At 50.5% G+C, this 16,790-nt stretch overlaps 1 protein-coding gene across 1 annotated transcript; it reads right to left on the bottom strand.

Moving 5' to 3' along the window:
• Window positions 1-528: 528 nt before the first annotated feature.
• RBM38 (RNA binding motif protein 38) lies at window positions 529-14,928 on the bottom strand. Its single transcript, XM_036395543.2, has 4 exons — window positions 14,616-14,928; window positions 13,829-13,952; window positions 13,162-13,216; window positions 529-1,970 (listed from the first exon to the last, which is right to left on the bottom strand). The coding sequence occupies exons 1-4, from the start codon at window positions 14,781-14,783 to the stop codon at window positions 1,667-1,669; spliced, it is 651 nt and encodes a 216-aa protein (XP_036251436.1). The 5' UTR covers window positions 14,784-14,928; the 3' UTR covers window positions 529-1,666.
• Between the last annotated feature and the right edge of the window lie 1,862 nt (window positions 14,929-16,790).

A 16,790-nucleotide genomic window follows, 5' to 3' on the forward strand; every position in this document is an offset into this window, starting at 1 on the left:
AAGTCAAACGTAGCACCAGAGCAGCGAATGAGGCTCAAGGGTGAAAGTGTCTCTGCTGCTGGCACCTGCCTGGCTCTGCTGGATCTGAGACACCCTCAGCAAATCCCCTTAACCAGGACAGGGCTCTGGCAGACTACCCTCTTTCAGAGAAATTCCATTTTAGAAAAATAACCCCCAACTTATTTTAAGCAAAAAACAGAAGGAAAGTGATGGCCCGAAAACTCTGGGATGAGATCCCATCTGCCCCTGTTGCCTCTGGAGCTGCACCAGGATGGCAGCACCTCCCACCCTCTGCTGCACGCAGTGCGAGGAAGCAGCTGGCACCAGCCCACGGGGTTCTGTGAGCTCAGAAACCCTGAGGTGCCTCGGGACACGCAGAGCAAGGGCAGCGTGGGACACGCTGCAGGATGGTGGCAGCACCTGATGCCTGCCAGGGTGGCAGCAGGGGCTCCTGTCACAGCCAGATGGGCTGGGAAATACCCCCTTAGGCACAGCAGCCAAGCAAACATGGTACCATACATCATCGAATAATCTTAAAAGTTAAAATAGTTTATTGCTGTCTTTGTAGAAATGCACTTACATCGCCTGTTCTCTTCCTTTATTTGGCTGTTGGATTACAGGCATAAAAAGGTTACATTTACCCATTTGTTCAGTGACATAACACCTTTTTCTCTATTGCTCCACTCATGATATTCTCCTAAACCTTGCTGGCCAACAGCCCCAAATCTCTTTTACATAAATACTGTAAATGTCTTCATAGGTTGCAGCATTGTAACAAAAGATCTACCAAAGTAGACAAAATGTTCAGTATTCTTGGTTGGTTTTTTGCATTTAAAAATATACCTAAATTTGAGATAATCTTAACAGAGTAACAATTACAATAAGAAAATAGTACAGTGCGTTGACTAAAGGAATATTCTGCTCTCCTTCAAGCCAATATTCCCTTTTGCATGTTGAAGTGATTCAGCAATTACTTAAGAACTTTTACCTACATACAATAATTTAGTAAAATGAGAATTAAACAAGGCAGATACTTACTACTATTCTTCTGTCTGCAATTCACAGCTCATGCGAATAAAATCGCAATAAATATTAAAAAATAGTTTTTCTTTTGCTTTTTTCTTTTTTCTGTAAGGCATCTCTGAGTATTACAAAGTTTTTGTACAACCAAAAAATAAGATTGCTTTTTTTCCATGTTCTCCAAGTACCTCTGTACCTCACCAGTAAATAAGAGGATTGTAGGCTGGATGAGGAAGGAAGGGGGCAGAAAGAAGACCACAGGTGATGGAAGCAGACTGCCATGTGTGCAAGAATCTGTCGTTTTCCTGTGAAACATTTCAGCCGCTTTTAAAACATCTTCAAGACAGTATCTGTCCAGATTGAAGGAAAAAAAAAATGGGGGGAAAAAAAAAAACTTACCAGAAGTCCACTTTCATAAGCACAATCAGACTGCAAGGATTTGGGGGTTTGCCCTCAACACTATAAATAGCTTAGGCATCAATATGCACCTACATAAGGGGGGGAAAAGGGACAGGGTGTTTTTTTTTTTGTTTTTTTTTTTTTTGGTGGGGGTTGGTTTTGTCTCTTTTATAATTTTTTTGTCGTTTTGCTGTCCTAGTGGTATCCTTGCAGGGCGAGAGATTGTCCGGGGAGGCCGGGCGGGCCCTCACTGCATGCGGTCGGGCTGCAGCTGCTGCGGCTGGTACTGCACGAAGGCGGCGGCGGGCGCCGCGGGGGTGCCGGCGCTGAGGGGCGGCTGCACCGTGCCCGTGGTGTAGCCGTAGCCCACGAAGCCGGCGGCGGGGGAGGCAGCGTAGGGGTACTGGTCGTAGGCAGCTGTGGTGTACTGGGAGTAGGCTTGGCTGGCGGCCGTGTAGTCGATGTAGGGAGACGTGATGGACTGCACGGGGGTGGGGATCACCACGCTGGGCTGGATGATGGCTTGGGGGTAAACATAGTGAGGCGTGAGTCTGTGGAGGGAAAGGGAGAGAGTCAGCGAGGGGCTGGGGTCGGGCTGGCCTGCACAGCTCCCCGCTTCCCCTCAGATTCGTGTGCGCCAGCCATGGAAACGGTGCTGCCCAGCAGTGCGGCCCTCGAGCGAGGGGAGGAGAAGCAAACACTCCTAGACCTGAGGGTGTAGTGCAAGGTGAAGCATGGGCTGCTACTAATACACACACCCTGATCCCCACAGCTTGTAATCCAGGTTGCTGAAATCCAAAATAAGCTCCCTGGAAGGCCGTGACACAGCTTCTGGCTCACCTCGTTTCCTCGGCCTGTCCCTGCCAGCCTTTCTGCCTCCCGTATTGTCCATCCAAACTTGGGTGAGGGTCCTGAGGACCCACAGCCCCTATGGGGCACCTCCTGGCAGCAGGGACAGCGTGTCACCCTCCATGTGTCTGTCCCACCAGGAATGACCGCTGACCCCAGGCCCTCCAGCCTGCCAGGTGTTATCAGTTACTACACACTTACACCATGTTTCCACAACACCGCATGTTTAGGGAATGCTACAGGGTGTTTGTTGTAAAACACGAGATATTAATGCTGCTTTCCTCCCCCCAGTAGCTGGCAGGGCGGTGACACTCCTGTGTCCATGAGCTGTCACATCTGCCTCTGGCATCTCCGCTGCCCTTTCCATGAGGGCCCAAAAGTGCAGCTTCTCCCAGGCCCCCCCTGCCCTGAGGAGCTGTGCTGCTGCGAGCAACTTAACAATGTCACAGTCAATTAAAGTCCATAGATGGAGGGATCCTGGAGGTGATTAATGCAGGAGTGCCTACTAATTTGTTAGAAACTGCTAATGAGGAGGAAAGGGAGGGGGGAAAGAAAGCATGGAAATGAAAGGGCTGTATTTTCCAAAGGGCTCATGTCAAGTCAGGTCTCAAACAGTTGGGCAAAAACTGTGCAAACCTGAAGGTTTAGGTACATCCACACAAACTGCCACGGGCCAGGCAAAAATGGGGAGTTTATGTGGCCTGAAGAGTGTGGCAGGGTGACACATCTGGTGTTTGTTTAAGAAATAGGGGGTGCAGGCTATCACCAGCAAATGGCACAGTGCCAGTGGAAAATCAGAGCCACCCTGGGGAGAAGGTCCTGCTTGCTGAACCACATGAGGCAAAGCCATCCCCTAAAAGCTTGTGCCACCCTGTCTCCAAACCCAACTCATTTTGGCCAATAAAAAAAATCCCCAAGGCAAAAGTCTGCAGAGAGATTATGCAGATTCAAATATTTTGGGGATTTTTGTGTGGATGTGTGTGACAGCACATTTTCAAACACAACCACTTTTAAAAGCCTCCCACATGCTTTTCACAAGGCACAGGGCTGTACGTGCTTACCCTCATTCTATCTGAGCATCCTAAATCTCAGCCACCACCTGCAGTGTGCTGGGGTCCACCTGGGGCTGGTCCCTCCTACCCAGCACCTACAGGGCTGTTCCCACTTGCTTTACAACCAGCACTGGATAGTTTGATCTCTCTTCAGACAGGAGAAAGGCTTCTCACAAACAAGGGCTCATCTGAACCGAGTTTTCTCTCCTTTTCCCACTCCCATATGCAGTTTGTTTTTGCTTGAGACAATTTGCATGACAAGAGAATGACTGCTCTCCTCTCCCCACACAGCAACACTGCCTCTGAAATCAGGGTCCTTCCACATGCCCAGGGAGGATGGATGGTGGTGAGCAGCATCTCAGCCCTGATTCAGTTCAAGACCTTCTTCTGAGGCCACCAGACACCCCTGGACAGCAAGAGGGACCTCACCGTCCTCCAGCCCATAAGCACACCATACCCAGCATCACCCTGTGGGTAACAAGAATGAGATGAGGCAGCAGAAATGCACAGAATCCCTTTTTGTTCAGCTCTGATCTAAACTGGGGCCAGCACAGCTGAATCAGAGCTGGAGCTTAGGCACCAGCTCAGCCCAAGGGCACTCCATGTCACACACTCACACCAGGCAGTGGCAGCCACCTCTTGGAGGAGCAGGGCTCAGTCCCACACAGAGGTTCCTCACGCCTGTCACTGGGGGATTTTCTCTTTCATCTTGTTTTAAGTAACTCAGAGGTGCAATGCTGCTCTCTGGGCCTGCCAGGGTCTGGGGAAAGGCTCTGCAGAGGCACCCCCAGGCACTGGTCCTTGGCCATGACATGAGCAGGCTCTGCCCATGGTTATTGCTCTAGCCCTGGTAGATCAGCCAACATCCTGCATCCCAGACTGGGGTGGATGCTCTGGCTGCTCCTCACTTCTCCCTGCCACCAGGCTTCCTGGTACTCCAGGGCTCAACAAAGTTAAAATCACTCCACAAAGCAACAAAAAATGCACCACCCACTAAAAACCACCCGCTGGCAGGAGCAGAGGAGGGGCCTGCACTTTTCCTGCCTACAGGAATTACAGCTGTGCTCACCAAACAACCAGGACACCCTGGCAACCCAGCCAGAGCATCACCCTGTTTGAGCAGCTCCTCCATGTCCCTTGCTGCCACCCAACTGCTCTCCTGAGCTGGCACAGCCCATGTGGGGGACGTGGTGCCATTGGGGTGAGTGGACAACTCCAGCTCATCCCAAGAAACTCTGCACTGTTGGCTTTGCTTTCACACACAGAGCTCCTCGGTGGGCTCAGAGACAGCAAATCTGCAACATCCTGCACTACATTTTTCCTTCAGCAAGGAAAAACTCCAGCTTTTCAGTGCTGTTTGGAATAAAAGGCACCATTAGCTTGGAAGGCAGAATGTACTCCTGGACCCTGCTCTCAGAAATCCATCCCACTAGCCCAGTGCATACACAAGCACACATCACTCACAATAGCTGGTACTGCACTAAAAAACCACACTCAGCAACTCCAGGATCTGCTTCTAAAGGGAATGTCAATGTAAAAGGAAAGGTTCTCTTGGTCTGTAGGATTTCAATAATTCAGCTAGAAATTTCAATCAAGGTATTATGCAATTTGGTCTTCTGAATTAGGTGGACAGATGGCAATTCATCAATCAAAACAAACACACAACTCAAAGTAAGGTCACTTTGATGACTTGCAGCTACAAACAAAACAAACCAGTGCAGTAGGATGAAGTTCTCTGCTGGCTACATTTAGCATCCACAGAAAATCTTAAAGTATTTCCCCCTATTCCATTATTCCTGAACATGATGTTTCAGGAGATAATTTTTTTTAAAAAGAAAGCTGTTCTGGAGTTCTCTTTCTAGAAAACAGCAAACTCTAATCTGAATTTCTACAGGATGAGTCACATCTGTGTTTTAAGATGCCTTTCCCTTCCTCCCTCCCTGCAGTTCTCCTCCATCCCCCACAATGGGCCCTGCCAGCCAGGAGAGAACTTCATCAAAAACACACACGGTGTGATTATAAAACACCAACCAAGTGCTCAGCCGTGGCCACCACACACCAAAGTCACCCTGTGAACAGCAGATGGACAGGATGCTGCTGGCACCACCACGAGCCACAGGCAAAGGCCACCCAACACAAGGAGCAGGGTCAAACCTCAGCCCAGAGGTAGCAGTGGCACGGGAGGGACAGCAGGAGGGGACAGCAGGGACTGGTGCCAGCCCACACTCCTGACCACGTGGCACCATGCCCCAGCAGCCAGAATTGAACCAGAACAGAGATGGTTACAGAGCCCCTGGCAGAGGGACACAGGCTCTGTCCTGCTTCGGTGGGGGACAGAACAAAAGGGGTGCAGGTCTGGGTGGAGATGTTCAAACATGCCAGGGGAGGCACCCGTGGCTCCAGGCAGATGAAAAAGTCCCTTTCAAAACCTGCCACCACCCAGGTCTCCCCACCACAGCAGCAGGGCAGGGCTGGCTGGGGGGCAGCAAGAAAAAAGGGACAAGTCAGGAGGAAACGTGTCCCACTTCTCTTCCCAAACACTGGGGAGAGGAACAAGCTCTCATCAATCAGCAGAGCTCATCTCAGAGACATTTCATATATTTGACTATTTTCTATCAGAATTACACCTAAAATGTGCTTTAGCCGCACCTTCTCAGGACTTCCTACACATGAGCCATGAGCTGTTCCTGCAAGCTGCTCCTGCACGCTGCATGAGTTTGGGAGAGCAACAAGGTGGGAGTTCCTGACCCCTTGATCTCTGCCAGCCCTGCTGGGAGCTGGTTTAGTCAGCTCTGAAGAGGTGGAGACAGCTGCACCCCTCTGTCAGGAGGGACACGGCATCACACAAACATTTGGGAAACAAGGAGGGGCACAGGGCTCTTGGCAGCCTCACAGAGACCAGCACACAAATGCCACCACCACGACCAGCCTTTTATTCCTTGAAGAATAAAAGAAACAGAGCCCTTTGTGTCTGCCAGTGAAGGCACAAATTCTGGCATTTGACCCCAGGAATTTGGCCTCCATTTCTACTAGAGCTGAGCCATTGGCTGCCACAGGGACACCCACACTGCCACAGCACGTGATGGCAGGGGGTGCTGGGGGTGCTGCAGAACCAGCTGAGCACAGCCCCTGGTGATGTGACACCTCCAGGCACTGCCTGCAGGGCACACCCAAAGGTGTATTTTGAAGTGGGCTCCTGAGTTTAAAGCTGCTCTGGGAAGCACAGCCCACATGTGCACTGGCAGTGCCAGGGCACCAGGGCACAGCTGGAGATGCAGGCACACATCCTGGTGTGATTCACACTCCAAGGAATCGTTCCTGAGGGACACTCCCAAGCCAGCAAGCACTCACCTCCAGGAGACACTCAGTAAACGTGTGTGGAGTGCAGGCAGGGCTGGCCACAGGTATCATCCGGGCCCCAGCCACGGTGACAGGCTGTGGAAATGTGAGAAATTCAGGTGCTGTTCTCAGTGCAGACATGAGGAGGAGGCTGCAGGATGTCCCTGCCTGCCCACCAGGACTCCCACTCCAGGAGGGGATCACAGTTTATCCACTAACACCTGGGTGCAGGTCAGGACATTGGTTGTGCCCTGATCACTCCACCATCCCTCACCATTCCCTGACAGGGCTGGGATCTAACCACAACATGACAAAGCTCCAACTCCTGAAATGTCCCTACTAAAGCTGATTTAAAAATGCACTGAAATGTCAACAGCTTCTGCCTCATCAGCCAGCTATCCCAGCCAGCTCAAAGTCACACAGGGATGAACTCTGCAGCTCCATGGGATTTATCATCACCTGCTGCAATACGACACAAACACAAAATAGCAAAGCAGTCAAGACAATTTCTGCTCCTCCTGTACCTGATTTGCCTGTCTGCCTTCTCCTCATCCTCCTCTGTCCCTCTGAGAAGATGTACACAGCAGCCTGTGCAGACAGGTACAGGACTGAGTTTCCTGCTTCCCTGCTGGGAGCAGATGGCACCACACCAGTGGCAATCACCAAGGCATGACATGCCACACAGACTGTCCCAGACTGCAGTCAGTGGGGGAAAAAAACAGAAAGAAGTAAAAAAAAAAGTCTGCAGACCAAAGAGGGGAGTACACCTCCCAAAGATCTAACACTTTTCCTCAGCTCAACCAAGAGTCTGAGATCAACATGCTGAGCTCCACCATGAGTTATAGCCAGGCTCAACTGCTTTATCCTCTGCATCTTGCTTCCCCCACACCCAAAGGAAGAAGGAAAAAAAAAAAAAAAAAACATGATCCCACACAAAGGCATGCTGGCCAGACCAAAAATAGTTTTGGAGAGAAGCAGGCTGAAAAACACTCAGGTAGCAGGAGATAACATCTGCCTGAAACAAGAGCCATCTGGCACCAAGGAAAAAGCCACATGGAAGTTTATCCACAACTAGTCAGCTCTCCAGAGAAGGGAAAAACCCCTCCCCTTTCCAGTTATCAGCACAGCCAAACCAGAAATTAACTGACAGAAGAAACAGGGACTGTTTCACACCAGTGCATGACAGGAACCTGAGTCCTTCAACATCCTCGTGTAGGATGGTAGGGAAAACCAGGGTCTCCAACAGATCAACTCAGGAAGCCCCAGAATTCTGCCTTTGACTGAGCTCTCCAATTTTCTTCTGCAATTTAGAGAAAATCGATGGCAGAAACATCTCTAAAGCCTTCTGAAGTAACTGACAAGTTTTGGAATAATACACATTAGTGACTACTTTCAACTGGTTCCATTTTTAACAGACTTTCTTTCTTTACACGTGATCCCTTCCACTGACCTTTAATTAAAACCATCCACTCATTTGATTCATCTAAATCCCTCTCTTGAAGTATTTTGAAGTAGAATGCTTCAGCTACAGAAAAAGCAATGAAATATCTCTTTTTGATAAAAGAAGGCCTACACTTAATAAAACAAGTAATTAAGTAATTTCTCAGCCAAGAAAGAAATTCCATTTTAAGAGTTTGTGATTTCAGCTACCAGTTGTGCCTTTGTGGCAGTAGAACATTAAAGAAATGTCAATCCAATCCCTCCACACCTTCTTGCAAGCTGGCATCACGGGAGATGCCTGGATCCAGCATGGTTTTTCCAGCCTCTGCTGCTTTGGCCAGGGCAGCTCAAGTCTGACAGAGGAGAGCTAAAATGCTCAAAGCTGGTGACAGGGAAATTGCAGGGGACAGCACAACTCTGTTTACAGCACTTGGAGACTGAGAAACAGGAGACTGAGTTTTAACTCCGAGGTCCAGGACTTTTCATCTTTTGTGATCATGGAGTATATTTAGCTCTGGTATGTAGCTTGCTCCCATCCGTGGGGAACAAGTTCTTCATAAAAGTCGTATTTAGAAGTGACCCGGTGTCCTTGCTACCAAATTATCAGCACAACAACTGTCTGGTTCCCTGGCTGGTGCCCTCAGCGCCAGGGCAGGATGCCCAGGGCTGCATTCATCATTCCAATTACTGGGCATGTGCTTAATACTACGAGTTGGGGCCCATATGCCAGCAGCTGCTCAAAGGAAACATGAGATCAAGCACAAGCTGAGCTGCTCTGGAAATTCAGACGTGTGCATCAATCTGCCACATTGGGACTCTGTGGCACCAGCCAGAGCAACACAGGTGAATTTTGGATCTGCCACTCCCCAGCTCCTGCACCAACAGGAAAGGACTGAGGTTTCTGCTGCTGAGGAGGATGAAGAGGAAAACCACCAGAGGCAATGGAATCACACAGAGAAGATGGCACAACTCAAGCCATGTGCTGTAGAGACAAAGCTAGAGCCAGCTCAGGCTGTCTCTCCATCACACACAAGCCCATGCCCTGACTGCCCAGGAATGGCTCAGATCCTACACCCAGAGCCTGTCCCTTGCAACAGGTCTGAGCTCACAGCATTCACATAGCCAAGTGTGAGGTCACTGTATCAGACCATGCTTTTGTATTGTTTCACAGGCAGAACATGAGCAAATTCTGCCCCAACCCCAAGAAATAGGCACCAAACCCTTGGGCCTGACACCAGCATCTGCCATCTTGAAGTAGATGTTCAAGAAAATCCTCAAAGCTGTCTGAGCTGCTTATAAATACATGTTTATGTTTAAAAAAAACTAAATAAAATAATAAAAAAATAAGAAAGGGATTTCTTTCTGACAGGCAAGCATTTGGTCTGAACAGCAGTCACCATGCATGAGAACCAGCAGCTGAAGCCGTTTGGAAAATGGATTTGGACATTTCTTAGGAAATGCCCCCTTTCCCCCCCAAGCTTTCACGTTCCTGGCACAGGATAACACCAGGTGCTGGGTGCTCCATCCACACGAGCCTGGCAGAGTGGGATGGGATCCTGCAGCCTGCAGCTCTGGGTAAGTGGCAGTGGGAAGCTGGAGCAGGGGGATGCCAGCTGACAGAGGCTGGGCACAGCACGTGCCCTTTTATAAGCATAACCACAGAAAAGATGAAAGTTTGTCGCCTTTTATTTTTAACCCAATAGAGAAATTTTAAGGATAAACAGCTGCAAGGGAGTCTGGGCTGACACAAAGAGAGACTTTCTTCACTTCCTAACTGCAGCAGCATCAATGCATGAAATTTTAAACTCAAAGAGATTTAACTCTTTCTGACGTTGCCGGAGACCAAATGTGGGCCAGAGGCAGGGGCCACCAAAACAAGTAACTACACATGGATGGGGTCTCTGGAGCAATGACATCCAATGTGCAGCTATGGAAAGAGCTGGATCCTGCCACAAGAGACAGCTTTATGTTTGCAGGAGCTCAGTCACTTACTCAGTCACTGGTAGATCTCCCACACAGATAGCTCCTTCGCTGAGGCACAGCCACAGGAATGCATCTGCCATATGCTGTGTCCAGAGCAGCAAGCACAGAGGAGAACCAGGGAATCCCCGCTCCCTGCACAGACTCAAACTTGCCTCCACCTCCAGAGTCCCAGAGGAGGGAACCACGAGGTGGGACCAAGTAGCTCTGCCACATCATCTGATCACATGAAACATGGCAGCTGCAGGGACATGCTGGCAATGCCAGGTGCCTCCAAGCAAAGCACAGTCTGCAAGCCCCAGGCTGAGCCCCAGGCCCAATGCTGCTTCCCTAAACTCAGCAGCCGGATCTCCAAGTCACAGACATATCCTTTGCCTTGCATTACTGTTAAGATCTCTGGTTACAACAGGCTAGAAACTTCTTTTCCAAACAGGATTTACTACTGACTCCATGCTGTCTGCTGTGCAAGTGCCTCCCCTGCCAGGACAGCAGGAGGAAGGAGAGAGGCTCCTCGTGGTTTCTCTTTCTGTTCCGCATAGCCCTGGCAATATTTACAGCTGCATTGAGGTGTCTGGGGCTGAGGGGGGGAAGCCTTCAGTTTATAAATAATCCTCTCTGGTGTTTGGGTAATTTTCATAGTTTCCATTCATTTCAGGTTTCACCAAAACCTGCGTTTTGTGGCTTGATAGCTGGGACATGAGTGGCTGCTTGCTCTTTGTTAACTGCCCAGGAGTTAACGGTTCTTCATTCATTCCTGCCCTGACAAGCCCAGCTCACTCACCAAGCACCCTGTGCCCCATGACAATCATCTTTTGGAAACCACAATGCCAACCCCTAGGCACAAACACTTTGCAGAGACAGGAACTGCAGGAGGGAGAGCCAGGCAACATCTCACACCAGGGGCAAAGCAGCCAAGCCGCCGAGCTTCCTTTGGGAAAGGTCGGGAACCACCCGGCGTGGTGCAAACAGACAACAGCAATTCAGTGACAGACCCTGACAAACTCCTCATCTATCCTCATATCCCACTGAGGGCCAAGGAAATTGTGGGTCCAAGGGAATGCAGGAGTGGAGCTTGGCAGGCTCTTCATTTTGTTGGTCTACTGAGGAGACAAAGAGGGAACTGGCAGCCAAGCTCTGCTGCTCGACCGAGCACCTGAGGCTTTGCTCAGAAGCCACAGAGCAGCCCCAGTTGTGGTGCTCAGGTGAAGATGGTGCTCAGGTAAACACATTCTGCAAAACCCACATTTCCAGTGATTCTGCTGCAGCAATGACTGAATTCAATTAAATTCTTGTTTACTGATGCTTGCAAATAATGATATATAATCCCCTGCCTCCAGCCCTCCATTCTCCTGGTTCCTGTCTCTTGGCAACTGATAAATAATTTATAATGTTCTCCACTGTATGTGCTAACTGCAGCTCTGCTGGTTTAATGATGAAACCAATGCCTAAGAGCTGCAACAGGAACTGTCTAGATCACAAGGAACATGTAATCAGTCGATCCCACACTCCTCTGGATGTGAAACCAAAAGCAGACTGTTGGAAAAAAAAAAATGTTTTCAAGAGCTGCGGCTGCAGGGTAGGAAGGGCACCCAGAAAACTGCAGATAATCTGCAAGGTGCTCCTGCCAACAAGAGGAGTTTTAACGGGCTTCACCATTTTGCTCTTCTCTGCTCCCATGCATGGCAGGACTCGCCAGAGGCTGCTTTTATTGGCAACTTCCCTGCTGCATTCCCATGCAAAAGCCTCTGGGTTTGCATCTCAAGGTGCGGCTGCTTTGGGGGCTATGAAAGCTCTTGCAGCCCCCATGCAAGGAGAACTATTAAAAAGCAGCATTTGGTCTATGCAGACTAATGTGACTGTGGCCCCAAAGAAGGGGAGACTCTTCCTTTCATGGCAGATGTTTTTCAAGGCCTTCCAGCAGAGCTGTAAGCGCTTGCGAGAAGCGGCGTGTTTGAGTCCCACACAGCACACGTACACGGGCTGTGCACTATTGTGGCAACACAGCCTCTCACATCCAGAAACTCATCGGGATGAGATTACCCAGGCAGTTGGCAACTGCGGCCATAAGGGCAGAGGAATGAAAGTTTTATTGTTAGCAGATTTCTTTTCTCTTAAAAAAAAAAAAAAAAGAAAAAAAAAAAAAAGAAACAAAACACCCCCCAAAAAAATGAGCAGAGAGCAGGGAAGGGATGAAGTATTGCTGTTGACAAAGGCCAAAATCCCATCTATTTATATTAGAGTCACACAAAAACCACACCAGGGCAGTGCTCAAAAGCTTTAAAAAATGCACCTACTTTCTTAATGCTCTTAGAAAATAATAATAAAAAACCTTATCAATATTCACTTTCTGAAATGGTGTAAAAAAAGAGCTGCATCAATCATTAAACAGTTAAATGAGGGCAGTATGACAGTCACTATTGTTCTCGTGAAGCACACTTGTCTTTTGCCGAGCAGCTGCCAGATCCTATTAGATGTATAAAAAGAGGACTTTTCTAACCGAGTAGGGATGGTATAAGCTATTGAAAACAGCAGACAAAAGCCCACTTTTGCAGACTATTCAAGCCTTGTATAACATCTGTCCAAAATCAATTTTTGACCTAATGTTACTTTCATTAAGTAACAGACTTTGTTTCCAATGCAATTTGTTTTCTAGGATAAAACTGTATCCTAAGCGTTATTACGTGGGAAATGGCACAGAGGAAGCAGAGGATCTTATTTGAGAAACATGAGAACAGAATTTGCTTAATTGTTTTGACACCTTAAGTACTATAATAGAGAAACTATTTTCCATTTATTTGAATTCCTGTGAATTCTTGAAGTTGGCAAAACAGCGAGCAATGCACTGGGTTTATTATGACTAAGATTTACTGAGGATAAAGAAGGATCTTTGGGAATTACATTAAAGCTGACAAATGCACAAAAACTTCTGAAATCTCCACCAGAAATAAAGTACTCTGAACATTAACAACAGCTGTTGAAACTGTCCAGTCTTGATGGTGAAGGCTTTTTTCACACATTTCAAATAATGAGGAAGTTGATTTGTGAATCTGATTTCAAACAGTTAGGAAACATTTCCACTTACCCAAAGGGTCTCTGAATGAAGGCTGGATGTAGCTGCTGCACACCTATGGTAAAACCTAAAAAAAAAGGTTCAGAAAAAAAGAAATATTAATGAATGGCATCCATTGTACCATTCAACTCATAACATACAGGCAGAATTACAGCACACGTCTTTGCATTTGATCTGCTATGCATGTGAGCAAATTCAGAGCCCCATTTAGAAACAAGTTAAATTTAACATGCATATGTGATATGCACGAGGAGCAGATGGGAATTCATGATGAAAGCCCAGTGTGAACGTGCTGCTGTGGAACAGACAATGGGGTATAAAGCCTTATTTTACACACTGGGTACTGTGGTCATTAGACCAAAGGCAGAAATGACAAAGTGGATCTTACTGTTAATTCTCATGTAACAAAGAGGTTTACGGGCAAACAGATCTGCCGTGGAAGGAAACAGCTTTAACACAGTTATATGAACTTTGGTGAGTAACATCAGTGCAGCAGGGCTGAGTAGGAAGATACAGCAGAGAGGTAACTGGACCATGCAGTGTCCTCAGCCAACAATCAGAACTATGGTGGGCAGATAAACGTGCATCGTCAGATCAGACAATTCCAGCCCGAGGAACTTGTTTCCTTGTCTTACAAGTTATTCTAATAAAGAGAGATGGGATCTCCTGGATGCCTCACCAGTTTGAATACTCCTTGGTTTTGCTCCCAAATACGCCAGGTTCACATTTGCTTTCCTGCCGTCAATGATGGGGTTTGGGTCTTTGCAAGCTCTTTCAGCAGCAGCTCTGTCTGCCATGGTCACCTGGAATCGAGCACAGCCTTGTTTGTAGCAACAGCGCTTTGTAAACACTCCAGCAACAGGCACTAAAGTGGAGTTTATTTATTGTTCTATTTTGAATCGGGAGCTGAACTCCCTTCGTGCAGCCTCGCTTGCACGGAGAGATGGGAAGGGCTGCTGGGACTCGATGGAAAAGCGGGCGCTCCCCCTGCGCCCGGTTTCCCCGCTGGGCTGGTGCCAGCTGTTTTCCCCTGCCCTTCCACCTCCTCCTGCGCCTTTTTTAAGAAGCTGGTGGAGCCCTTCCCAAAACCCCCAGCTCAGAGAAGCTCAGGGCAGCTGCGGGCGGGATGCGGGGACCCGCACGGACATCGAGAGGGGGGAGCAGGTGCTGAACGAACGGCACGGCCTCGGCCAACACGGGGGGCTCCTCCCGGGCCCCCAGCCCAGCCTTTGTCCTGACCCAGCCCCTCGCTCCCGCAGCGGGCACGGGACGGGCGGCGGCTCCGCAGCGCCCGGCACCGGGGGGTCCGCCCGGCCACACCGGGACTTTGTCCGGGAGTCTGTCCGGCAGCACCGGGAGTTTGTCACAGCACCGGCGGGCTCGGCAGCCCGGCGCTCCGCTGCCGGCCCGTTCCCGGGGCAGCGCCCGTCCCGCCGCGGAGCGGAGCAGAGCGGAGCGGCACTTACGAAGCCGTATCCTCGGGATTTGCCGGTCTGCCGGTCCGTGATCACCACCGCCTCCTCGATGTCCCCGAAGACCTCGAAGTACTTCCTGAGGGAGGAGTCGGTGGTGTGGTAGGGCAGCCCCCCGACGAAGATCTTGGTGAAGGTGGTGTCCTTCTGCACGGTGTGCATGGTGCCGGCAGCGGCCGGCCCCGGCCGGCATCCACCCCGAGCAGAGCCGCGCCCCGCCGAGCCCCCCGCGGCGGCCGAAGGCAGCGGAGCGGCGGCGGCTCCCGGGCCCTACAGCCGCCTCATGGCCGCGCCTGGAGCCGGAGCGCGGCCCCGCCGAGCCCGCCGGTGCCGGTGAGTAGCGGCCGCCCCGCCGCCGCCGCCGCCTTTGTAGGGCCGCGCGGCCCCGCCCCGCCGCCGCGCAGGGGCCATCGGGGCGCGTAGTCCGGCCCCGCCCGGGGGTCCCCGCGCCCCGCCCCGCCGAGCCCCCGGCCCGCACCGAGCCCCGGCAGCGCCGCGCACACCGGGACTCCCCGGGCCGGACCCTCGGGCCGGGCCCCGCGCACTCTGCAGGTCCCGGGGAGCGGCGCCGGGCGGGCGCGGGCAGAGCCCCGGCGGAGCCCGCCAAAGATCCCGCCGGGGCAGCGGGGTCCCGCAGCCCTGCCCGCTGCTGTTGCGCAACCATCGCAACGGCGAGGGCTCGCTCCCTGGCAGGCTCGGGCACGGGACCAAGCCGGGGGCAGCTGGCAGCCTTTGTGGCACGCGGTGGAAGCAGGGCAGGAGGAAGGGGTGGTGTTGAACGGAATCGCCGAGGAGAAACAGTACGGGAAGAGGTCGAGGGGTGAACAAAGGTTCAGAACTACCTTTCCCAAGCAGGTTCTTAAGCCTCCTGCTTCTCCACTGGGCACCTGGATATGTACCTGTGCAGCCTCTCTGGGGACAGGGATGCACCGTTCCCATTTCCCTGGTAGTCAGGAGCGGGGCTCTCCACCGTCCTCCTTTTCCATTTTGTTCCATGAAAGGACAGGCAGCTCCTGCTGTGAAGTGCCACTGCCTGTGACCTGACCTGCAGGTTTCTGCCCTGACCTGCGATTCAAACGTGGGAGAATTGTTACTATAGCACAGCCCCAGATTTGTTGCATGTACCCCTTGGCCCATAACTGCAGGAAAACAAAAGCTGAAAACCCAACCCAGCACTGGAGAACTCCAATGGTGGGATGCTTGCAGTGCTTTAATTCCTCCTTTCCAGCATCAGTTGGAGTTTGGGGTGTGGGAGAGGATCCCAAAAATCATTATTTGTTCATACTTTCCATCACCCAGAATCTCAAGAACTGCCCATGTGCCTTAGGTTTATCATTTCTCAGAGAAAGAGATTTTTTGCAACATGATAAATGCAGAGATAACATTTTAGGGGAAAAAAAAAAGAAGCCAGTGAAGTTCTAAATCATCATCATCTACTTTGGCTTCTATACAGCAGGTTCAGACTCTGCAGACACTTTTTTCTGTTACAGACCCCACAGAGAAAAGCCAGTTATTTCAAGAGAAAGGAATGCATTAATGTCTGCACTCCATAGTTATTCATTAATATTTTTCTTGCACTGCTTCCATAGTTCTAAACACCCTATGCTTCATAAAAGAGAGAGGGGAAAAAAAAGCCAAGGAAAGCCATTAAGCTTTCAGTCCTGAACCACCAGACTTCAAGACTAGGGTGCATTTCCTTTGATTACTGTGGAAGAAAGATGGAGCTGGGCCAGCAGCACCCAACATCACTGAAAAATTGACAGCAAATGGATGGTCCATGGAGCCTTTGTGTCTTGTGAAGCCACCAGCTGTGCCTGGTCCATCCCAACAGCAAGGCTGGAGCACACCTTTGGGGCCGGGCTGCAGCCGGGGGCTGGGGCCTCTCCACCCCCAGTCACCCCTTCTGTCTGCATGACTTCCACCACAAACTGCACATCAGCTGCTGCCTGGGCTGCCCGAGCTAATGACAGCCCCATTGGCATTCAGTCACTGTCCTTTCACAGAGCTTCATTTTGCTCCAAATGATGGCAGAGATTCAAACCATCCAACCAGACTCCGGCTCCTCTGCAGGGCAGGCAGGGCTGGCAGAGCTCTCCAGAGACACCAGCAGCATCTCTGTTCTCCATGCTTATGCTTGTCGGGGGGGGGGAAAACAGCACAGGCTTTTTT

Source organism: Molothrus ater, chromosome 17 (assembly GCF_012460135.2).
Source record: "Molothrus ater isolate BHLD 08-10-18 breed brown headed cowbird chromosome 17, BPBGC_Mater_1.1, whole genome shotgun sequence".
Classification (NCBI taxonomy): Eukaryota; Metazoa; Chordata; class Aves; order Passeriformes; family Icteridae; genus Molothrus; species Molothrus ater.

What these genes read in the sequence shown, in the direction of transcription:
- RBM38 (XM_036395543.2), bottom strand. Translation starts at nt 14,783, where the DNA reads ATGCACACCGTGCAGAAGGACACCACCTTCACCAAGATCTTCGTCGGG. An exon ending in ACCAAGGAGTATTCAAACTG is followed by an intron (nt 13,217 to 13,828) that starts GTGAGGCATCCA and finishes CTTTTTTTTTAG; the next exon opens with GTTTTACCATAGGTGTGCAG. An exon ending in TTCATTCAGAGACCCTTTGG is followed by an intron (nt 1,971 to 13,161) that starts GTAAGTGGAAAT and finishes TTCCCTCCACAG; the next exon opens with ACTCACGCCTCACTATGTTT.